Source organism: Neofelis nebulosa, chromosome 13 (genome assembly GCF_028018385.1).
Source record: "Neofelis nebulosa isolate mNeoNeb1 chromosome 13, mNeoNeb1.pri, whole genome shotgun sequence".
NCBI classification, from domain to species: Eukaryota; Metazoa; Chordata; class Mammalia; order Carnivora; family Felidae; genus Neofelis; species Neofelis nebulosa.
In genome coordinates, this window is record NC_080794.1 from 11,426,030 (window position 1) to 11,450,869 (window position 24,840).

At 43.8% G+C, this 24,840-nt stretch overlaps 1 protein-coding gene across 1 annotated transcript in view; it reads left to right on the forward strand.

Moving 5' to 3' along the window:
- The first annotated feature begins 1,591 nt into the window (after positions 1-1,591).
- The window catches only part of ANKRD22 (ankyrin repeat domain 22), a 38,517-nt gene continuing 15,268 nt past the window's right edge, over positions 1,592-24,840 (forward strand). The window contains exons 1-4 of the mRNA XM_058696274.1: positions 1,592-1,850; positions 8,318-8,479; positions 16,221-16,343; positions 16,437-16,857. Of these exons, the coding sequence (XP_058552257.1) occupies positions 16,837-16,857 (21 nt within the window). The 5' untranslated portion in view covers positions 1,592-1,850; positions 8,318-8,479; positions 16,221-16,343; positions 16,437-16,836. The remainder of the gene's footprint in view (positions 1,851-8,317; positions 8,480-16,220; positions 16,344-16,436; positions 16,858-24,840) is intronic.

Consider the following 24,840-nt stretch of genomic DNA (forward strand, 5'->3'; position numbering starts at 1 on the left):
AGAGCTTGGATGATGGGGAATGGTTTTATGTGTGATTTAAATTTCCTCTCTTTCTTTGTCATTTTTTCCAACTGCGTTATTTTTTCAGGCTTTCGGCAAAGAACATCTACTGCTTGTATGATAATACAAATTGGAAAGTTACGAAAGAAATACGTCTCCTGTCTCACTAACTCGCAGGCGTGAAAAGCCAGTTTGAAAGGGGGAGTCACCACCGTGTTCAGGGTGATTTGCAGAGGAGTGGACCTGGAGGAAAGCATCTGGGCTTTAACCCGGTAAAACTTTGGCTTTATCTCCAACTCGTTCTTTTTTTCTCTCCTCCTTTCTCATTCCTGTCTTCCTGTTCATTGCAAAAAAAAAAAATAAATAAATAAATAATTTGTCCTAGAAGGATAGAGATTTTTGGTTGCTGCCAGAGAGGCTGGGCTGGGGGTCAAGCTTTTGCTTTAGGAGGCCACCTGATTGCTCTGAGGTTTTATAAAAAGCTGAGGCCCTGCAGGGAGTGTTGGGATGAGGGGATGGGGTTTGTGCCTCGGATGCTCTGGTTTAAACTAAGAACTTCCGGTGGGTGTTTTGCAGAGTAAATCTAGGAGGAGACCTTGAGATTTGGCTTTTAAAAAGCTGCTATTTCACCTCCTTCCTGTAGCGCTCTCTTTGTGATGATCCAAACTTTCTTTCCCTCTCAACCCAGGCTTTAGGACATCAGACACCATTTCCGACGGTTGATTTTGTGTGTCAAGTTGACCAGGCAGAGGGATGTCCAGAGCTGGTGAAATATTATTTCTGGATGTGTCTGTAAAGGGTGTTTCTCGACGAGATTAGCATTTGAATCATTAGACTAAGTAAAGAAGATCCTTCTCCCCATTGTAAGGAGAAGTCCCTTCTCCTTTTCTCCCCATGTAGAGTATACATGCTCCTAGATTAGAGTATACATGCTCCTACTTAACCCTCTTTTTTTTTCTCTTCGTGTACAGTGAACATTTCCCCACATCTTTGCATGTATTCTTTTTTTTTTTAATTTTTTTTTTCAACGTTTTTTATTTATTTTTGGGACAGAGAGAGACAGAGCATGAACGGGGGAGGGGCAGAGAGGGAGGGAGACACAGAATCGGAAACAGGCTCCAGGCTCCGAGCCATCAGCCCAGAGCCCAACGCGGGGCTCGAACTCACGGACCGCGAGATCGTGACCTGGCTGAAGTCGGACGCTTAACCGACTGCGCCACCCAGGCGCCCCTCTTTGCATGTATTCTTACAATATAATTCTCCCCTCCAACTGTGTCTGCTCGACAGATTGCCACCAGGTGACTTCTAAATACCTAGCACTGAGGCAGATGCTATAAGAGTCCTGGATCAATCACTTGTAAGCTCTTGAAGATAAGCTACCGAACTTCTCCGAGCCTCAAATGATAATAATATCTACTTTAAGGTTTGTGGGATGGTTAACTAAAACACTGCATTTAATGTATGGTTCCTGGCATATGGTAAACACTCAGCCAAGATTAAATGACATTGTTCTCATTTGAAATACTGTTACAAAGCTTGTCTTTTTCAATTTTTAATTTTTTGAAGTTTTAATTCTTTAGGTAATCTCTACACCCAACATGGGGCTCGAACTCATGACCCCAAGATCGGGTGTTGCACGCTCCACTGACTGAGCCAGCTGCATGCCCCTGATTAAGCTCGTGTCGATACTTTTCAGTGACGTCTGTCATCCTAATCCTGGAGGGCTGGTCACTGCCCCGCAGAAACTCCCATGTTCTTTTCTCGGACATCATGGAGTTCAAGGGCACATGAAAGACCATGTCGGTCTAGCAAGAACCAGCCAGGTGTTCACTTAACGTCACTCAGGACACGTAAGTCTAACTTTACATTTCGTCATCGCCACGTGTGCTTTGCTCCCGTGAAACTCTATCCTCGGAAGCTCTGTGGGGAGTACACGGTCAACAAATGTATAAACTCATCAGTGGTCCTCATGAAGCCGAGCTTCATCACATCCTAGATTAAGACAAAATCTCCCGGGTCCTAGCACCTTGCAGGCCAGGGATCCAAAACCTTCAGGAAGTGTATTATCTGGTGGAGGAGGGGAGGATTCCTGGGTAGCTCGGTAAATTAAGCTTGATTTCAGCTCAGGTCGTGAGTTGAGCCCCGTTCAAGCCTCAAGCCCCGCTCAAGTGCTGAGCCTGCTTGGGATCCTCTCTCTCTCCTGCTCTGCCCCTCCCCTTCTCACTCTCTATCTCTCAAAACTACATAAACAACCACTAAAAAAAAAAAGAAGTTTGTTATCTGGGGATTTAACCTCAGCTCCAGGAGCTGTGGGTGATACAGAACCCACTTCGTTTTTCTTTAAGACTGGACTAGGAGATAGATATCTTATATCTTTAGTGGATGAGACGGCAGATGGTTTACCCAACATCTAAGAGACTAAGTGAACCAACAAAAATAAAGGGCAAGAAATGGATATGCATAGGCATTTTCCAATGAAGTCACCACGTCTTTAGTGTGTCAGTCAGAATGTGCAGGTGTGAGTGAAAGAAACCAAGCAGAAAATATTGGCCAGAGCTGACTGACTAACTCCAAACGGGTCCAAGAATCAGGTTTGTAGACCATGCAGCCAGAGCCAATGCCGGAAACAATGATGCAAAACTGGTCTGGTAAAGGCACCACGGGTACCATTGTTCAGTTGAGTCACTGCAATTAACACGTCCGATTTCATCAACCCTGGTCATGGAACCCCGGGTTAGGAGACATTTCTCCATTGGCGCCTTGCTTTTCTTCATGTCTTACAAACAGAGGTCCTGGTTGCCTTTGTTGCAGACTATCCATCCAGGACAAAATGTGCATATTTTAAAGAGGTGCTGTTTTTCATTATATTGAATTAACAAAGATGCTGGTGAGGGTGTGATAAAATGGTCACTTCCATATTGACAGCATGCACAGAGGATGAATTGTCACAAACATGACTGGGAAGGTAATTCAGTGAAATGAATGACAACCTTCAAAGATTTTTGTATCGCTAGTTTCCCAGAAATCAAATGACTAGATCTACCTCACAGACATCTTCTCAAATATAGAACGTAATTTACAGCCAAATATATTCTTCCTAGTGCTAAAAGAAACAGACCAAACATCCATAAGAGAATATAAAAATCTGTGCAGTTATATCTGCTATGGAATACTACATAGGCTGCTCCAAATAAAGGTTCGGCAGTTACCTAGTATATATAGCAAAATACCAATGTATGTTGGTATACATATTTGATTGTAACTACATATATCCAATTTGACCGCATATCCAATTTAATTGTAACTATGTAAATGAAACACACAAAAACCTACAGAAGGAAAAACATAACTGGATGGAAATAGACCAAAATTTTAATAGTAAAATCGTATATATACATATGGTTTTACTGTCATATATATATATAAAACAGTTTTACTGTTTTTTACTGTTTGTTTACTGGTTTTACTGTTATATATATATTATTATATGTATACTGTTATATATTTACTGTATAATGGTAAAACCAGTAAACAGTAAACAGTAAAAAACAGTAAAACTGTTATATATATATATATATATATATATATATATATATATACACATATATATATCTATCTATCTCCTTGGAAGATAAAGACAGTATTTCCCTACAGAACAAAGGTTAGACATGCTTACTGCCCATTATAAAAGATCCAGTGTGTTCCCCTCTGTGTTCAGGTATCTGTCTGGCCCATCTGCTTTGCTCCCATGAGAATTAGGGCCAACGGCACCTGCTGTATGTGCGAATGTTCATGATGCTTGATGTGCTTTGAGTAATAGAGCCCTGTGTCTCTGACCGAAGGGTTTAGCATCTTCTACCAGCATCCATGAAACCGGCAGGTGAGCCTATTAGCCTGTGAGTAGAGCGAAATTTCAAACCTTTAGTCCTTACACCTCGCTGCTGCTGAAATTGCTCCTTTGCTGTCTTTAGAAATGGAGGACGGTCACTAGAACGGAAATGGCAGTCTCGGGCTTTTCTCTTCTGATCTTCCGATTCTACGTTCACGTGACAGGTGCTTCTACCTGGTGGCCCCTAGGTCATGTGATGCCTGATGTAAAGGGAGTCCGGGAAATCCAATATTTATTTTCCTATAGTTTCCATAGTGGGAAAGTCTCCAAACATAGCTTGTTCAGGATAACAGGAAAAAAAAAAAGACAAATGTCCACTACATCAGTAGTTATTCTAGATTTCTCCAATTGATATATGACAGGAATTATTAGGACTTTGTCAAAGGTTAAGTCCAAAGACAGAGGTCTATAATGTTCTTCAGGGAAAAGCCCTAAATTCCATGACTCGTAGCAGAGATGTTAGAGCCACTTGGCTGAAAATACACCAGATGGCACTCTAACTAGTAATGATACTTCTGCTTTCCCCCTGACTGTTTTGGGTGCTTTGTCAGGGCACAGCAGGATCCTTCTAGAAAAAGAAAAGGGATGTGGCCAGATTCTCGTTTCTCCTATCATGTTTCACAAACAAGATGGCTTCTTATTTGGCCATGGGTGATGCTGGGGTAGGAGGGGGCAGGTGCTACAGATGTCCAAGGCCTACCACAACCACAAGTGTGACTCAGCACCACTGGGGCAGCAAGGGGACAGCAGGACTGGAGGTGGGAGGATTCTCTAAGAGGATGGTGGGCTGGTGGGAGTGGGGAGGCAGCACTGGGGGAGAGAGGATCCTAGAAAATCGTATTTGTTCGAGGTGTAAGTCTATTCATTGGGTAGAAGCCTTGATGTGTGTGTGTGTGTGTGTGTGTGTGTGTGTGTGTGTGTGTGTGATGCTTAAGAGTAGCATACGTGTAGGGACATGTGCAAATCATAAGCTCAATTAATTATCCTAAAGTTAAGATACCTGGGAATTCCTACCCCAGGTCAAGAAATAGAACATTAGCAGTACCCAGAAACTCTCTCAAGTGCCTCCCAATGACCATTTCCATCCCTTCGCCTAAGATAACCACTACTCTGATTCTAATATCTTGTATTAGTTTGCTTTTTTGAACTTCATAAAAAATGGAATTGTATGTACGTGCTCTTTTGTGTCTGGGTTCTTTGCTCGACGTTACGTTTGTGGGATTCACCCATATGTTTGCATGTGACAACGGTCTGTTCATTTGTACTGTTATATAGTATTCTATATATTGCCATAACAAAAGTTATTGATCTCTTCCACAGTTTATGGAATTTGGGTGGAGTCCAACTTTGTCTATGACAAATAATGCCACTTGAACATTTTTTGATGTCTTTGCTATTTCCATTTGGGTTAAGTGTATACTAAGAATAGAATTTTCTGGGGGTGCCTGGGGGCTCAGTCGGTTAAGTGTCTAACTTCCGCTCAGGTCATGATCTCATGGTTCGTGAGTTCAAGCCCCGCATCAGGCTCTTTGCTGACAGCTCGGAGCCTGGAGCCTGCTTCGGATTCTGTGTCTTCCTCTCTCTCTGCCCCTCCCCTGCTCGCACTCTGTCTCTCAAAAATAAATAAACATTAAAAAAATTTTATTTTAAGTTTCTAAAACGAATTTTCTGGTCCTAGGATATTCATGTGAAGAACTGCAGTACATATTTCCAAAAAACTTTCCAGAGTGGCCGTCACGTCTTACATTCCATCTGTTCTGGGGTTAAACCTTGCGGGACATCAAACACCTGAAAATGTATGGAATGTTCCACCTTGGATCATCAAGCTTCTTTGTGTGCTTAACCGATGCTGAGGGAGGAAGAATTCTCTCTGCCCTTCAAGACCCTTCTGGCTGGACTAAGAAGCCAATTGCCATTGACATGAGACAGACTAACAGGAGAAAACCAAATTTAATTTTGTGTGTGTGTGGAATCCACGTAGACGTGGGAATTCCAAAGGCAGTCAGGCAAAATGAGGTATACGTGTGAGTTTGAATTGAGGAGAAGGGGCGAGGGGTCTGGGACTTCAAAGGAAAGAATGCACTTCATGGGAAGATAAAGAGCAAATGTTTGTAAACGAATGTATACTGGGCCCTTCAGAAACAGTAGGACTGAGGACTTTGATCACATAGCCCTTGCTAGGCTCCTCCCTCTCTACTACTCTTCATATCATAACATAGTTACCGGTAGTGATCGCTCTCTTACTGGAGCAAGTCCTCTATCTGAATTCTTTTTGGCAGTCCAGTGGGGAGGTAAAGAGCTTTTTTCTGAATTTGCTGGGTTTTGATTGCATTTAACTCAACATGACCTTCACGCCCGAGGGGCCCATCTTGGGTCTGCCTGCCCTTGGCCCCCATGCTGAATCTGTGGGCTGAATGTATGTATAGGAAGGGCTCGTATTTCACATCTTTCACATCTTTCTTTGTCAGATTGTTCTTTCCTTCTCCCTTACTTTGTTTCTTCCTGAATCACTGCCAAAGCCCTGAATATAGTCCCCGAAGGGTGAGAATTGCTAACTAAGTGTCACTGTTTGGTTCAAACTAGGTTCAAAAACTCACGGGGAGCTCAGCTCACTAACTTGGCCACACCATCAATTTCCTTCAGGAAAGTTTATTTTTTCCCCCTTGGGGAATGGTTTTGCATATATCTCTCTTTTTTTACAATTTCAAAGACACACATTGAAACATGGAGGATGATAGTTGGAAAATAGCATTTTTTTTATCATCGTCTCCTTGGAGATATAAAATAGCCACAGTAAATGTGAACACTTTGTTACTTTTCTTCCTACTTAATATTTTTAAACACAAAATACAAAAAAAAAAAATTGGCTCCTACATATTTAATATTTTTCCTCTTAAAATCGCACAGGAAACCTGACGCTGGCTCTTGGCTAATTTGGCCTTCCTGTTTGGCCCACCTGCAAAGAATGCTGCAAATGATGCCATGTGCCCCTGGGCAGGTGTCAAGACGAGCCTCTCCGAGCGGGGAACATTCTAAGAATGGTGGATTTATCCAGTGTCAGCCTCAGCGGGTTATTGCAAAACAACACTAACGGGGATGTGGTCCCTGAGATGTGTCCAGGGGATAGTAAGCACTCAATACATCCAGCTAGTATTTTTGTGTTACCATCTTGAGGAAGTACTTTGACCATTGAACTAGGACGATATCCGTGAAGCTCCTGGCAGAGAGGGGTTGGCCACGGTAAGTGCTAAATTGATGAGAGCGGTTAGCATCAACACCAAGGAAACGTGAATGTCCTCACGAAACACGACGTTGAAGACCATTTTGTGACAGGAAAGAGTGTCATTAGGTACTGTCCCAGGGCAAAGGTAGGATGTGAATAATTGCACGCACACAAAAATCACCTTTTGCAAGTTAATTAGTTGGGTGCACACACACCCATTGGACGAGGTGAAGGCTGTGTACCGAAAGGGAGGCCATAGACGATGATGGCTAGAGTGACAGATTCTGAAACTACGTGTCGCGGGTTTTGACCCTCATATTGCCGTTTATTAGTTGTGTGACCCTGGTGCGTTACTTAATGTCTCTGTGCCTCAGAGACACATCTGTTCAATCCCCCACCTGTTAAATCATTGTTGGGTTTAATGTGGTCAAGGACTGTTGACCATCTTAGAGAAGTTAATACACGTAAAGGGCTCAGACTTCTCCCCGGAGCGGTGAGTGACATCTACGTGCTTGGTGATGCTACGCGCATGGATCGCTTGTGCAGCAGGATGCTCGGAAATCAGTTTCTTCTTTATTTTCCGATCTCAGAAGTTGTTTATTTTACAAACTAGAAAATTAAGATCGAAATCAGTCGAAGCAGTGTTTCTCAAACTTTCCTTCATGTTTCTTTTTAAGGAAACTCTGTAGACGTCCTTCTGTAATTGACCCTCCTCTGTGAAATTTTAGTATCACAGATACACTGTATATCCATTTATGTACTATATTTATATCTGGGCTATATTCATGAAAATTATCAGTTTTTCTTTCTCTCTCCAAGAAGTAATTTTGCTTGGAGCGGGGAGTGATATCACCCCCACTGAGCACACATTAGTTAAAATGAGAGAAACAAACAAATATTGATGGCCAAGGAAGAAAAATCTAGTGTAGGAAATTTAGTAGGTCCAGACCTTGGTCCCAGCGATTCAGACGCATGCATGAATCCATTCCTATTTCATGGGTTATTTACCATAAGGTCTTTTTTAGGTTTTCTGCCTAGAATAGAAATGAGCAGGCAGTTCTGGCCCCAAAATGGCCTATGGAGAAATGAGTATTGCTGTTGAGAGAGTAGAGGCATTAACGTCAGGAATATTATTCATTATCCAGCTTCATTAATTTTATGTGAAGAATTTTTAGAATCTCATACTCAAATGCATTTATATGCAGGTCCAAAACTGCCTTTGGAACCAGATGAATGCCTCCTGTCCAAGAAGATCAAAAAGACCTGAAAGATCAAAAAAAAAAAGAAACCGAGGCTTCTGATATGTCCCAAGGAAGGGGAAAAACCCAGTATGTGAGCGATCTTGGATGTCTTCAAAGCGTTGGAAAGTAGGTTCAACCCACTTACAGTTTGACTTAAAAAATAAGGATGTGGGGGGGAGGGATACCTGACTGGCTCAGTTGGAAGAGCGTGTGACTCTTGATCTCATGATCAGGATCCTGAGTTTGAAGGACAGAGAGAGAGGGAGACACGGAATCTGAAGCAGGTTCCAGGATCTGAGCTGTCAGCACAGAGCCCCACGCGGGGCTCGAACTCATGAACCAAGAAATCATGACCTGAACAGAAGTCGGATGCTTAACCAATTGAGCCACCCAGGTGCCCCAAATAGGTCAATTTCTAAAGAGGAAGGATCAGAATCTGGCCCACCAAAGTCTGACAGCCGTGACCTTAACGATAGCTTAATTTAAGAAACAAAACAACAAAATCCAAATGCAACACTTTATTATAAAATGGAACAAAACCAATGAAACCCCAGAAAAACTTGAGACTGCATTTCATAACCTCAGAAGGGAATGTAACGCAACGAACGTTAAGGCCCCACAAGAAGGTTGATATGAATCACCTCTTTTTCAAGCCCCACAAAGCACCAGGAGTGAGAGAAAATTGTAGTTCTAAGTGTAAATAAAGTAGGCAACATCCTCCGTCCTGGGGCAGAGCAGTAAACCCACACCCTAAAGAGTATAGCTTGTCTCATACTGTGAAACTGGTTTTACTGCAAAATTGTAAGAGCCTTATAATTTAATTCATCCAACACATTCCTGAGTCATTGGAGGAAGAGTGGACAGCTTGCAGAAGTAATTGGTTATATCCCGAAACAGTCATCCACCGTAACAGGATTTGTCAGCGGTTTTCTGTTTTTACCAAGAAATAAAAATAAGCTCTTGTCTCAGATACGTGAAGTTATTTAAAAAATTAAGCAACACAAATCATAGCATCCCAGTGATTGTGGGACCAGGAGCGTGAGTTTACTCTTTGCAGTTTTTTTTAAGTTTACTTATTCATTGGGAGAGAGGGAGAGAGGGGAAGAGGGGAAGAGAGAGGAGAGAGAGAGAGAGAGAGAACACAAGTGGGGGAGGGTCAGAGACAGAGAGGAAGAGGGAGAATCCCAAGCAGGCTTCTTGCAGTCAGTACGATGGAGCCCAACATAGGACTCAATCTTACCAACCGTGAGATCATGACCTGAGCCAAGTTTAAGAGTCTGATGCTTAACCGACTGAGCCATCCGGGCGCCCAACTCTTTGCATTTCCATGAAAGCACATGATAATTACTAATTCTGTGAGTACGTGACAGAGGATGACACAGAAATAGAACACACGGAGAATTAAGTGTTGCCTAAGTGCGAAAGAGCTAAGTGACCTGTTTTACATTTAAACTTACGATGCCAATGTATGTTTTTTATTTTAAGGGCTGGCTGACCCCATTGCCTTTTTCCATTACCATCAGTTTCTTAATTACTGGAAAATTCAAAAGTGATTTCAAATTTGACAAGATTTTTTAAGTCTTCGAGTAAAAAAACCTACATTGGTACAAAACAATGATTATTATTGCAATTTGGCCTCAGAATCCTGGGCTTCCTTTTAAGCGAACAAAAAAATATAAAAAGGTGTCACAAGCAAGAGAATTATGGGAGGAGATGGCTGAGCTCTGACGTATAAAACTCGGAAACGCAAACATTCTGATTAGCAAAAGTACTTATTTGATTAGATAGCCATTGCTAACATTTAAACGTGCTAAAATGACAAGAAAAAGCTGTTGTGTTATTTAAGGAGAATGACCCTATCCAATCAAGGAATTTATACAGGTTGTGTATGAGCAGAAAGACTCTAATAAGGTATCTAACCTCTCTCATTTCTTACTTTGGGAACTACGGGTCTATTTGCTGATAATTCTCAGCAAATCGCTGCCTCAACTCTGACTGTAAACTTCTGCAACCACATAACAAACTTCCTGTTGGATATCTGCACTTAGACGCGCTAAACACAACTTGTGCTTAAACACGACTTGTGCAAACTGGAACCGACTGTGTCTCCCCAGTCCTTCCCTCACCTTATTTCCCTTCCAGTGTTTCGCGTTTCGGCGAAAGGCACCGAGCGGGACACATGCGTGCGGTCCTTGATCTGGGATTCCCCGTGTCCCTTATATCAGCTTGAGAATTCCTGCTATTTGTAGCTTCTGCACATCTCTAGAGTACTCTATCAGTCAGACCCCAGTAAGGAAAACCACACTAGTTATTTTAGCCAAAAGAATTTAATACAAGGAATCCGTTCGGTGGGTATCGCAAGTCTGAAAAGGCCAAGGGAGAACATTGAGGTGACAGAGAGCCCCAGGAGGGGCTACCGTCTCTTGGACTGGGGGAACAGAGAACAGAGGTTGGGGTTACCAGCATTTAGGAGTTAGTGGGAAGGACCCTGAAATTCTTGGGGCCCAGCCATTGAGAAGGGGTTACTGTCTGCTTGCGGCCACCACTACAAGAGCTCAGGGGAGGAGTTACACCTGGTTGAGCTGGAGGCGGGAGATGGTTGGTATTGGTACCTCTAAAGGGTGTGATTAGGCTGGTTTAGGGAAGGCAGGGAAAAAGCCAGACCAATGGCCGTTTCCAAGATCAGGGGCTATTGCTGGTAATGGGATCAGCAAACACATAGGAAAGGGCAGCTCTTTTCTGCCTCCTTAGTCTTACTGTCCTCCCCCAGTGCTCCCTATGGGGGAAATCTAACAGGAGGCCAATGGGGAAAAGAGAAACATAGCTCACGGAGAGCCAGTGTGAGCATCCCACAGCAACATATGCAGACGTGTATTTGGTGCCAGGAGACAACGGTTGTCAAATGACGACAATAAAACAATTTCATGTGATGTCCTTTATTCAAGGGAGAAGAAGCCGTGGATTGAGGGAGTCAGTGCCCCACGGTGCCGGGACACTCTCCCGAAGAGATGATGATTGCACAGAAGTGAGTTCTAGAGAGCGTTAGAAGCAGCACAACATGGAAACAGGGCACCCGTGGCTAGGAGGTCAGGAATTTCCTTCTAAGGCTAGCAGGTCAGTCAGGGAATAAGGAAAACGTATTTGGTGTGAACTAATTGGCCAGGGTTGCGTAACTGACCTTACTTAGAACTACGTATCGGCACCGATTCTTGGCAGTTGGGGATTGACTGGGTGCAAATACTGCCTTTCTGGTCAGATGGATCATTTATAAGAACAAGAAAGTTGTTTCGGTTTTGGTTTGCTGATGTGGCATTCTGAGCAGGTCTGAGTCCATCTTGGACATAGAAATTTATTTCAACACAGCTTCCCGATGCATTTTCAACATAAAGCCCGTTATTTCTACCTCCTTCGGATTTCCTCCTCTTCTGTCCACCCCCACTGCTGCTCTCCTGCCTTAGGTCCTAGTATCTGTCTGCTGACCTAATGCAGTGGCCTCCTAACTCATCTCATCTTGCTGTTTTCTCTCTTGTCTGCCTCAAATCCACTTTCTTGGTCTAAGCTCAGGTCTTGATCTCAGGGTGTAGGGTGTAGGGTTGTGAGTTCAAGCCCTGTGTTGGGGTCCATCTGGGGCATGGAGCCTACTTAAAAAAATTTTCTTAAAAATTGAAAAATGTATCCATCATGCATAAAGTTATCCATTATGACAGTGTTTCACCATGAGGAGTACCAGAATCTATCACCCTAAAATATGCCTCTTTGGCACATGGGTTATTCTGAGCTAATGGCCTTTGAGAACCAATAGGTGCAAGAAAAGCTTGAAAAACAGAGCACAAGTTTTCCTTTTATGAAGGAAATTTACATCTATAAAGGAAATTGCAATTTGTGGTGCACTCTTACCTCTTAGCTGTAGAGAAGACACTGACTTAAATCTGCCTGACAAACCTTACTGAACATCCCTTGTTTGCAGCACCTTCCCTGGTCACCTGTCCGTAACTCGCTTCCCCCTTTCCTTCCATCCCCTCCCCAGATCCTCTTTTCCATCAGCCTAAGATTGTATATAACCTAAATGCTAAACACCTCTTTGACTTCCACATCCCCGAGCTTCTTCTATACAGATATGAGATACAACAAGCTTCTCTTCATTTTTCTCTTGTTAACTTATCTTTTTGTTAGAGAACCCCAACCAAAAACCTAGAAGGGTAGAAGGAGAAAGATTTTTTTCCCCTCTCTGCAACCATGTTCCATTCCAACACTGTAATTCACCAAGTCCCCTTCTTTCACATTAAATTCTCCCATTGACCTCGATGAGGTTTTCTATACCCTTGCACTGTTTTGAACAGGGTAATTCTTGGCTGTGACATGCCGTTCCGTGCACTGGAATTTGTGTAACAGCGTTCCTGGCCTTCCACCCTCTAGATGCCAGTAGCTTGCCCCCACTTCTGATGGTGGCAATCAAAAATATCTCCAGACATTGTCAAATATCTTTAATTTTCAGTTAGACAACACAATTGTTTAGTATAAGCATGCCCCGTGCGGTATTTCAGAAATTTATCTAAAATTCAAATTTAACTAAACATCCTGTATTGAAAAAAATTCTTAATGTTTATTTATTTTTGAGAGAAAGAGAGAGAGCAGGGGAGGGGCAGAGAGAGAGGGAGACACAGAATCCGAAGCAGGCTCCAGACTCTGAGCTGCCCGACATGGGGCCCAAACTCACAGACCGTGAGATCATGATCTGAGCTTAAGTTGGCTACTCAACCAACTGCGTCACCCAGGCGCCCCTAAACATCCTGTATTTTTATTTGCTAAATCTGGCAGTCCTACCTGGGGGCCAAGTCATCGCTGGTTGAGACTCATTGGCCTAGAGTGTTCTTACCAATGGCAATGAGTTGATTGCTTTTTTATTGGCTTGTTTTTAAGAGGCAACCCTACATGGAAGCAGATGCTCTTCCATAATTATAATAGTTTTGTGCCTTTAAAACCAGACTGTAGGGGAGGAAAAAGAATCATTCCTCTTCCCTTCGAGGTTCTGTGGCTGAGAACCCTGCATAATGAAAGAGGCATTAATAAGAAGAAAACAAACTGAAGTTCAGTAACATGCGTACCTCATGTGTACATATGGGAGACCCAGGAAAACTGAGTAAAATCCCTTGAAGTGGCCCAAACCAATGCCTTAAACACCATCTCCAGCTAAAGAAAAAAGAAGATGTTTGAGGGTGGGGAAAGTTATGGGATGCTACCGGTAAAAACACAGTAAACAGCGTCATTTGTTCTCTAGACTTAAGCCATTGTCTTCTCCATTAATTGGAGAATTAATCTCCAAACGAGATTTAGAGTCAGTCTACTCTTCCAGAGGGAGACACCTTAAAAATACAGATTTCTTTGCTAAGGGTAGGTGTCCTTTACAGAAAGGTAGATTCCCCTCTGTTTTCAGAGATTCTCCTGTGTGTCTGCAGGCTTTCAGAAACAACCAAGTCAAAACAATCCTCATGCCAAACAGGCGTGTTTTAGGGTGGTGTATTCTACTCTCCTTGGAGATGCAGTCTAGAGAGACATGCGGAATCCCATCAGATGAGTTTGGGTCCTGACAGGAAATTAAAGAAGCCTCTCGAGGTCAATCAGGGAGGAAGAAGTGTGGAGAAGGAAGCAATCTTAGCAGAGAGGTAGTGAGAGTGAAGAGGTCTGTCCACACCACTTAGTTAAAAGAGGTTACAAAAGAAGCTAAAAGGGGTTGCAGACGATTTGCGTAAGAGCATGAAGTACCCAGTGGAAATCACATTAATGCTTACATCTAAAGGAAAGACACCGAAAAGGCCTTAAGACGTTTAAAAAATGCAAAATCGAACCAAGCCAAAGGGGAAGTCAGCCGCAATTTTAGTGGTTATTGCACACTTCCACCTTCAACAGAAAAATTAGTTAATTCTTTTGTGTTTAAGAAAAACATTTTTTTAAAGCAACCCCTACACCCAAGGTGGGGATGGAATTTACAGTCTCCGGATTAAGAGTCACATGCTCTATGGACTGAGCCAGCCAGGAGCCCAAAGAATTAGCTAATTCTTAAACTCCCAGGAGATTGGTCCTAATCCCAAATCCAAGGCAAAGTATGCAATTCTTGTAATAACACGTATAAAAGTAGCTCATCATGTTCATCAGTGGTGTAGGAAGAAGTTCCCTGAATACATGTAGGCTCAGGCCTCGGGTCCCGGCCCCTGTTCTTGGCCACTGAAGAAACTTCAATGATTGGAAGAATCCCGACAGTTTGCTCGGGATGGTTGAAACTAGCTCTCCCATAGGTGTGTGTGAGTGTTCTAATTCTGGGAAATTTTCACGCTTTGCTCTGATTGTGTTCAGAGATAGTGTGTGAGTATTTGGTATGATATTTAGTATACAAAATGTGTATAATGTTAAAGAGATTCGGCATATTAGAACATTTGGCCAAGTCGCCTGGTGATTCCATTTAAGATTCGTAACAGCATAGGGTGCCAGGGTGGCTTAGTTGTTTGAGCATCCGAGTCTTGATTTTGGCTCTGGTCGTGATCTCACGGTTCATGAGATAGAACCCCACGTAGAGGCTCTGTGCTGACAACATGGAGCCTACTTGCATTTCTCTCTCAAAGAGAGAGAAACTCTCTCTCTACCCTTCCCTCACTCATTCTCTCTCTCTCTCTATTTCTGTGTCTCTCTCGCTCTCTCTCACAATAAATAAACTTAAAAAAAATATGTAATAAGCCAAATGATTTTAGACTCACTTAAAATAGACAATTTTAAAATTGAATATTATAAAATATTTGGCTGAATATATAAACAGTATTAGACTATTTAAGACAACTTAATACTTATTATGATAGTAAGTTTATTACATTTATAAGACCATTTAGCTGGGAAAGTATTAATTGTTAGGTTCAGAACTGAAGTGTTTACAAAAGCAAATTAAATATAGTGATACTGGGCCGCCTGGGTGGCTCAGTCGGTTGAGTGTCCGACTTCAGCTCAGGTCATGATCTCACAGTCCGTGGGTTCGAGCCCCTCGTCAGGCTCTGTGCTGACAGCTCAGAGCCTGGAGCCTGCTTCAGATTCTGTGTCTCCCTCTCTCTCTGCCCCTCCCCCACTCATGCTCTGTCTCTCTGTCTCTCAAAAATAAATAAACATTAAAAATATATAGAGTAGGGGCGCCTGGGTGGCTCAGTCGGTTGAGCGTCCGACTTCGACTCAGGTCACGATCTCGCGGTCCGTGAGTTTGAGCCCCGCGTCAGGCTCTGGGCTGATGGCTCAGAGCCTGGAGCCCACTTCCGATTCTGTGTCTCCCTCTCTCTCTGCCCCTCCCCCATTCATGCTCAGTCTTTCTCTGTCTCAAAAATAAAAACATAAACATTAAAGAAAAAAAAATTAAAAAAAATATAGAGTAATACTTCAAGTGTAGTTTAAACATTTAGAGATAATTTAATTAACTAGGATGTAAATGGGACTGATTCTTCAAAGTGGTTAGTTTTTTCAATTTGAGTTGCTCAAGCTTTACTCAAAGATGCCCTTGAAAGTGAGCACATTCGGGGCGCCTGGGTGGCTCAGTCAGTTGAGCATCCGACTTCAGCTCAGGTCATGATCTCACGGTCTGTGGGTTCGAGCCCCGCGTCAGACTCTGTGCTGACAGCTCAGAGCCTGGAGCCTGTTTCAGATTCTGTGTCTCCCTCTCTCTCTGCCCCTCCCCTAGTCTCACTTTGTCTCACTCTGTCTCTCAAAAATAAATAAATATAAAAAAATTAAAAAAAAAAAGAAAGTGAACACATTCATGTATGTAAAATAATATGGCTTAAAAATTGACCTTCATCTGTCACTTGACTTATTACTTTAATTTGTTTTTATTAATCAGGAACATCAAAGAAAAAAATTGACCTTATCTGTGCTGAAAGATCGCAAATAATCCATGGTGACAGTTCTTGAAGATTATTTTTCATCAAAGTCAAGCCCGTGGCAGACATATGCGTTCTAACAAGTGAGTTTGGCCATCCCTAGCCTTTCTCAATAGCCACTGAAAACCAGATTTCAGTTAATGTCTTAAACACAGTATCCTACTTTTTTCCCACAGTACCCCATGTTGAGCCCTGAGTCCTTCCTGTTGGGGTGAGAACTTCCCTTTCACTCTTGACTTTGCTCCCGTCATCCCACACATCAGTACTGGAAGAGCAAATATGACTCAGAAACCGGTTCCCCAGGGTTGTAACATCAAATGAGACACACTGGGGTCATTACGCTGTAAACCAATGCCTGTGTTTCCCTGGGCTGGGTTCTCTAGAAGGTGTGCGGCTGACTGAATTGCCAGAAGAACATTCGCAAGTGTGGGAAGAAAGGACTTGCCACCAGCCTTCTCTAGAAGCCTTGACTTCTAGAGACCTTTCTCTGGGCCGGGAGGGATTTTATGTGAATCAGAAATACCTCTGGAAGATTCAAGAAGCTGTAGGGGTGACGCAGATCTGTGGAGGGCCAGCATGGGAATCCTATACTCTGAGGTATGTGACCTTTCTGGAAGTAAGATTCCAAAGGTGTTAAAAATTGCTCTTGCTTTTCAAATGTAATTTCCCGTTCCTGTGAAAATGTCTCCTTTTCTTCTGCATAGCTTTCCGTGAGAGTGTGAAGTCAAAACGAAGTCTTGAGCGTTAATCTTTTTAATACACTTAATATTATGAGGTAAATCATTTTGTAATTCTACAACTCGAGCTAGGTGTAAGTAGAGAGTTATACAATATATATATGTCCCGATGTCTAGATGATGTTTGTGGGGGTAATTTGGATCTTGCAGGGACTTAGGAAAATGGAATTAACAGAGTCATGTTTTCTGATGTCAAACATCCAGAGGAAAAGTGAAAATTGCGCCCCACTCGATTTTCTAAACAAACAAAAGTAGACTGACTCTTCTGTGGAAAAGCAGGGACGGACTGACACCTTTGAACTTGGTATTTGAAAAGAAAATCACTACCAGCGATTATAAGTAAAGATTATCCCTGTATAAAAGAGGGACAAAGGCAGAATGTATATTTTTTGGCACTTTGAGTTTTTTCTTTTCATATCTGATGGATACAAAAACGCTTTCTTTCCCCTGTATTGAAAGTAACCTATTAGAATCAAATAAATTTTTAAATAATGTTTCAAAGGCGTACACGTAGTGTACGAACTAGAGTAATGATGTCATTATTCACAATTTACTCCCTTTCCTCTCTAACACAATTAACTGGTTGTTCTGCATTTCATTACAAATGCTCAACAGAACCTTCTCTGGTGGTTCTTCTACTAAAGGCGGTTTCTCTGCGTTTGCAATTTTTTCCAATGCCGTGTGTGTGTGTGTGTGTGTGTGTGTGTGTGTGTGCGCGCGCGCGCGTGTCTTTATAGTAAATGTACTCGTTGATTAGTTTAAGCTTTAGATTTAGGCAATCTAAAGTTTGAGAAATTGCTTCACTCACTGTGGTAGAATGGAGAAACTTACTTTTTAGGGGGGCAACCCAGTGATTCTCAGGGAGAGGAGCCATTTACCTCCCTTGGGAGAAACACTGCTCTAGGCTAGTGCTTTTCAAATTTTAATGTGAGGACCGATCACCCAAGCTCTGGTTTCAATGCAGATTGTGGTTCTGTAGGTTTGGGTGGGGGTGAAGATTATGCATTTCAATTCCTTGATGCTTGTATTGTTGGTCCCTGGACCACACTTTAAGCAGCCAGATTGTAATCTCGGTCCTGAGACCAAGTACGTTAAAAAAAAAAGTCTCTTCCTGTGCAGTGCATATTGTTTGTTTATCGGGTGTTGATCTGGCAAGTAGTTGAGTCAAGGCAAGATAGGAAGAATTATTTATAAGCATTGTTGGGGGAAAAGTTTTTCCTCTACAAAATTTCTTCTGGTTGGTCTACGAACTAAATTGACATGAGACAGATTAACAGGAGAAAATCAAATCTGATTTTCTATGTATGGGAACACTACATATATTGTTTCTCTTGAGTCTACTGGATCTTGACTGCCTCTAGCTCAAAATAAGACTTCAGGGGCCCACGTGGCATACCCTGGGGAGACTTACCCTGGGCCCCTTCAGGGTCAATGAGAATATCCCCAGAAGTGGAATAAATGTTTCACTTTTCAGATATATGGAGGACAAAGCAACTTGGAATGTACTACGATATTTAAAGACAAATCCGACACCCCATGTGCAAACACACACATACACACGCACCTCTAAAAATTCCTAACATGCCTAGACGCTCATAGGTAATTATTCAAAGCTCATAATTAATATCGAATCCAAGATAGTCTAAGGTAGTGTTGAAATAGACGTTATGGCCATGCGACTCCATATCACAAGTGGACGTAGATTCTAGGCCCTTCCGTCTGACTGCGCACACTTGTTCACTAACTCTAGTAACAGCAGTATGAAACATATGAGCACCTGGGAGGTTCACCATTTTCAGAGAGAAGAGAGTTGCCCACCCTTGTGGCAAAGAGTTTCTCAATTTGCAGGATTCCCCATTGATATGGACTTGGTTTTTGTTGTTTGTTTTTAAGGTAAACGTAGCCACCACTGAGGATAGTAAAGGCCGTGGTAAAAGCAGCTTGAGTAGCAGGTTCCCATGAGGAATAAGTGTTAGATCCTCCGTAGTGTCGTTGTGCCAAGGATGCTGTTTCCGGAGAAGAGGTGTGCATTCTGCTTTCTCATTACTCACCGGCAGCCTCGACCCTGGGAGGTACTCATCTGGTGTGAGGGTGCTCTTACTGAGCTCTGCTGCAGGGACCCTGGTTTGACTGCTGGCTTTAGACACTTTGCATTTTCAGTTGACTGAGCCACGATGTCCCAGAGTAGTGGGTCGGAGAGCCTGAAGAGAAGCGGGTCCTTTGAAATATTTTTTAATGTGTATTTATTTTTGAGAGAGAGAGAAACAAAGAAGGGGGAGGGGTAGAGAGAGAGGGAGACCCCGAATCCGAAGCAGGCTCCAGGCTCTGAGCTGTCAGCGCAGAGCCCGATGCAGGGTTCGAACCCATGGACCGTGAGATCATGACCTGAGCGGAAGTTGGACGACGCTCAACCTACTGAGCCACCCAGGGCCCCTAGAAGTGGGTGCTTTTAGATGAGAAGAAGGCTTACCTTGTTTTCCGGAAGCTGGAACTGTAGTTGCCCGTGGGAATTACAGGTGAATGGAAAAGACAACAACCTAACTTAGTCTTATCCTCTGGTGTTCTGAGGCAGTCTCTCTGCAAGACTCCCCCACCTCTGATTTTAGAGAGGGTGAGAAGCTCTGAAGTAATTCCTCAAATGTGTAGACACGATGTCCTCATCTGTCACGTAGGTGCCAGTCGCTTTGGCCTTGTGCCAGTTTCCTTCTACGTTTCCTAAGGCGTAAAGAATGCAAACCACCGAATGAGAACAGGACGAGAGCCGACCAGTTTTCCCCATTCATTCCCTGGTCCTATACTTTTTAAAAACATTTAAATTCCAATGTAGTTACCACACAGTGTCATATTAGTTTCAGGTGTACAATATAGTGACTCAATAATTCTATACCTCATTCAGTGCTCATCATGATAAATGTCTCTTAATCAAAGCACACACGGGAGCACCCAGTGATGAGTAACTCAAAGGGGTGATCAGAACTGGGACGCTTACACCGTCTTGACAAAAGGACCACATATTTTCAGAGGAGCTATTAGACACAGCAGAAGGACTTTGATTTCTTAGGGTGGCAAACTGTGGAAGGCAGATATATGGGGGAGCTAATGGAAGGCAAGGGCTGCTGGGTAAATGTTATTATGTCTCTTCCTTTGGTGCCTTCTCTGGGCTGGCAAGGTAACTTTTGTCCTTCTTGGCAGAGAGGGGAGGGGGAACCCCTTCACAAATTTATATCATGCTTTTAAGTAACTGGGAGGAAGGCAGAGAACTTTCCTTGTATCTGCTTCTTCTCTGTTGCCTTCAGCTCAGAATAATCACTATGCCAGGGGTGTATTTTGGGGTGCCTACACTGCATATATGTATACATCTATTGAGGAATAATTGACGTAACATTATATTAGTTTCGGGTGCGTAGCGTAATGCCTCCATAGTTCTATGTGCTGCAGTATATTTGTATATTACTGCCAGTAACTCCAGCATGGTCCTCCTTACCCTTGGGTGGCCATTGTTTGACAGAAGGTCCCAGCGCCCAGGAGGCTGTAAGGGTGACGTTCCTGCTTCCTCTGGGCTCTGCACTCACCTCTTGGGTGGTCTGAGGTGGTAGGAAGGTATCTGGGCTTCTGATCTGCTCGATCCCGGCAGCGAGAACTCACCTTTTCTCCTCCTCGTTGGGGGAAAAGGCTTTCTTGCTCTCTCCTTCTTGTCATCACTGACCTCAGAGCTTCTCAGGTCTGATGCCCAGCAGTGGGGCCCCATTAGTCTTCCAGCAGTAAAGACAACATACTCTCAAGGAGATCTTGTTGGAGAAAGAATACAAAACAGATAACTATGCTCTGCCTCCATTTCTCCTCATTGCTACTCTTCTTTACAATTCAACCACTTCTGGAACTTTCTTTCATGTTACATAAAAGCTAAATGGGCCTAAGTCAACCTTGAAAATAAAAAAACCAACCCTATGCTTTTTTTTATTTGCCTTCCAGACAGAATTTATTAAGAAATTTCCAAATTCCAGCATGTGACAAAATGAGCCATCAGAAAGAAAGCCTTGAGATTAATTGTACAAATAGATGGACCCTTCAATACTGTTCCCTAAGATTAGTTAATCTGAAAAGGAAAAAAAGACTGTCTTGTTTTCTCTCTCTTTTTTTAAATTAATTAATTTATTTTGAGAGAGACAGAGACAGAGAGAGCACTCCAGCAGGGGAGGGAGGGAGAGAGAGGGAGAGAGAGAATTCCGAGCAGACTCCATGCTCAGTGCAGAGCCCAACGTGGGGCTCGATCCCACAACTGCGAGATCACAACCTGAGCCTATATCAAGGGCCAGATGCTCAACAGACTGAACCACCTAGGCATTCCATTTTTTTTCTTTTTTTTTGGCGGGGGAGTACAAGTGAGTGAGGGGCAGAGAGAGAGAGAGAGAGAAAATCCCGTGAGGGAGGGAGAGAGAAAGAGAGAGAGAGAGAGAGAAAGAAAAGCAGGGCTCACCCCAAAATAATGGGACCCATGTTTTACCTGAAGTGGGGCTCGTGTTCCCAGAAGTGGGACTTGAACTCACGAACCGCGAGAACGTGACCTGAGTGGAAGTCAGATGCTTAACTCATCCAGGCGCCCCCATCGTCTTTTGTTTCCCGAGAAGACATTTCATCAGTGCGCCCAGGCTCTTTACCTGAATCATTTTGCTTCAAAAAGCACAAATCCTTCTTAGAAATTGTTATGAAACCTCTCACATGGTGTGGAGCTTCAGCGCGGAGATGGTTAATGAACAACTGACTGAGTCCTCCGGAGAGCAGGCAGAGTTCCACGAGCTCTTTCCCTACACTGGGAACCAGCGAAGTTCTGTTACTCTGTAGGAGAATTTTCACCACGGTGAAAGTGGGGCGGGGGGCACGTCTGGCTCTTAGAGACACTGGTAATGGTGCACGCAGCTCAGGTATTGCTGTGTGGTTAAAATAACACCAAGTATTTCCCAGCTGTGATGTCTCCGCCACTGGGATTGGTGTCCAACATGATTCTGTAAATGATACACATAGAATATTTTAGCGGATCATTTACCTGCTGAACGTGTCATGACCTCCCCAGAGACACTCCTTAAATTTTAGGCCCTCAGAGAGTGAGATACAAAGTGGGCAGGGGCGGGGTTCTAGCACCAAGTTTGGGAGTCTTTTTATTATCTATCTACCTATCTATCTATCTATCATCTATCTATCTATCTATCTATCTATCTATCTATCTATCCATCTATCTATCTACCTATCTAGTTAGTTAGTTTGAACTAGAGAGAGAAAGCATGAGCTGGGGAGGAGCAGAGGGAGAGAGAGAATCTTAAGCAGGCTCCACACCCAACTCCGAGCCCAACGCAGGGCTCGATCTCCTGACATCATGACCTGAGCAGAAATCAAGAGTTGGACACTGAACCCCCTGAGCCACCCAGGTGCCCTTGGGGTATTTTTAAAACCAGGCACACGGCGAGACGAAAGTTCACAAAAAGTGGTCCCTGATGTGTCAAGTTTCCTGAGTTTCTGATGCTCCTTAACGAACATCAGTTGCAGTGTTTCATTAAGGGTTACCTTTATTATGGGGGCTCCTTTCTTTCACCTCTGCAGTGGTTCCCAACCCTCTCTATGCCTTAGAAACACCCAGGGAACTTTTTAAAATAACACTAATACCCCTGCCTTACTCGCCATACCCTCTTCCCTAGATTCTAATTCGGTTGGCTAGTGATGGGACCCGGGCCTGTACTTTACAAGGGCCCTAGGGGCGCCTGGGTGGCTCTGTCGGTTAAGTGGCCGACTTCGGCTCAGGTCATGATCTCGTGGTCCGTGAGTTCGAGCCCCGCATCGGGCTCTGTGCTGACAGCTCAGAGCCTGGAGCCTGTTTCAGATTCTGTGTCTCCCTCTCTCTGACCCTCCCCTGTTCATGCTCTGTCTCTCTCTGTCTCAAAAATAAAATAAACGTTAAAAAAAATTTTTTTAAAGGGCCCTAGTGCTTAGTCAGGGTTGAGAACCACTGGTCCTGGTTAGAGGGACCGGTCTTAACACGCAGGAAAAAGGCCAGTGAGCAGAGTGAGGCGTTGTGTCGTTCATGCTCTCGGTAGGACAGATCAAGGAGGTTCCTTGGACGTGAGCCATGAAGTGGGCTTTGAGGGACCCATAGTGCAACTGGGAAGTCACAATGGTGGCAAGCAGGTAGCTAAGGTGGGAGTGAGGCCGTTGGACTGAAAGAGAGGCCAGAATAGGGGGAAGAACAATTGAGGGGCTTTGAACACGGCAAAAATCATGGCCACCTCACTCTCTTAGGAAATGGGGAACATTAAGCTCAATCTCCGTAATAATGGACACAAATTTAAAAAAATCACGCAAATTAAATAGACGCAAATTAAAACAAGGTGATGTGATAGACCATACCTGGGCTGGGGGACAGATGGCCAGTGGTCAGGGAAGCCTGTCTGAAGAGGTGATGTATGGTCTGAGACATGATTTATCCTGGAAGAGAGCCAGCCATACACTCACAAGCAAGTGCAGACAGAATACAGAAATGGACGCGGAATGTTCCTGAACTAGCTGGGAAGGATGAGATGGGAGAGAAAAGTCCGTTCACTAGCGTGCTCCCTTCACGCTGTGCCTCAGTTTTCCAGGTTGCACGGAGCCCAACTCCAGGGGACGCCATCCCCACAAGTCAGTGGATGTGAACTCACACACACTCTTGGTACATACCCTTCTCTTCCTTCCCTTCCGTCTCCTCCTTTCCACCTTCCCCTGCATGTCCACTGAAGTCTCGTGGAAGTCTCTCCTTCGATCTGTTTCTTTCTTGTTCACCATTATTGTTGTATGACAATGGCTTGAAGTCTTTGCTTGTGCCCTTTTCTCTATTTTCTCACTTTTGCCCACCCTCCTCCAAGGACCCACCCTTACCTCCCTTGATTCCGGAGCGCAATTTCTCCTTTCTTTCTGTTCCCTGGGGTCATCTGCAGTGACCTCCACACCCCCAAGCATTCCCTCTCTTCTCCGGACCTCTGCCTCTGCTCCAAATCAACCACCCCACATGACCGCTCGTGACTTCTAGGGATGAAGCCCAGTCTGCAACAGGTAGGATTCGGTGACTCTGCCTCCTATCCCAACTCCGTAACTGGTCCCATTTCCCACTAGATCACACGTGCTGACTCTGCTCTCATCCTCCTTCGTGTTTCTATCTGCTTGTCTCTGTTTCCAAGTCCATCAGGCTCCACCTGGTTTCCGTACGTCGTCCATTCAGTCTGTATCCCAGGGTGAGCTGCTCCTCCCAAGCCCTTGCCTGACAGACCTGTTTCCTAACCTTCGTTCTTTGCCCCTGTCACTTTCCCCACCCCTCCCTGACGACAGATGTGCCGAGGAGAACTGCAAACCTGTCTGGTAGTCTTAACGCGTTTCTACATAACCTGACGCTTCAGGCAATTTGATGTTTTTTGTTCATCTCATGCAGCGCTTTTCATGAATGGCTGTCCCAAATCTTCCCCACCAGGTTCCAGAACCTCTTCTATCCTTGTCTCAGTCTTGTCTCCTGTGTTACTAACCTGCTCATCTAGTTAAACGTAATGGTGGCTCGTTGAGTTATCTGTCTATGCCCGTTTATTTACGATAGATACGTATTGGCATAAAGCATGGAGATCAAAACTTCAGGCTTTTGGGCGAAAAGTTTGACCGACCTGAAACGTTCTTTCTATCCCAACCACCTGAGTTGCCTCCCGTGCTTTGCTCAGAGCCCGGATTGTCATCCTGTTTAAGGCCAGGGCTTCCACTGCTGTTCATTCCCTTTCATGACCACCTCTGCCCGTCTTCTCTGGCTCCTCATGTTTTAAATAATTACAAGAGTACT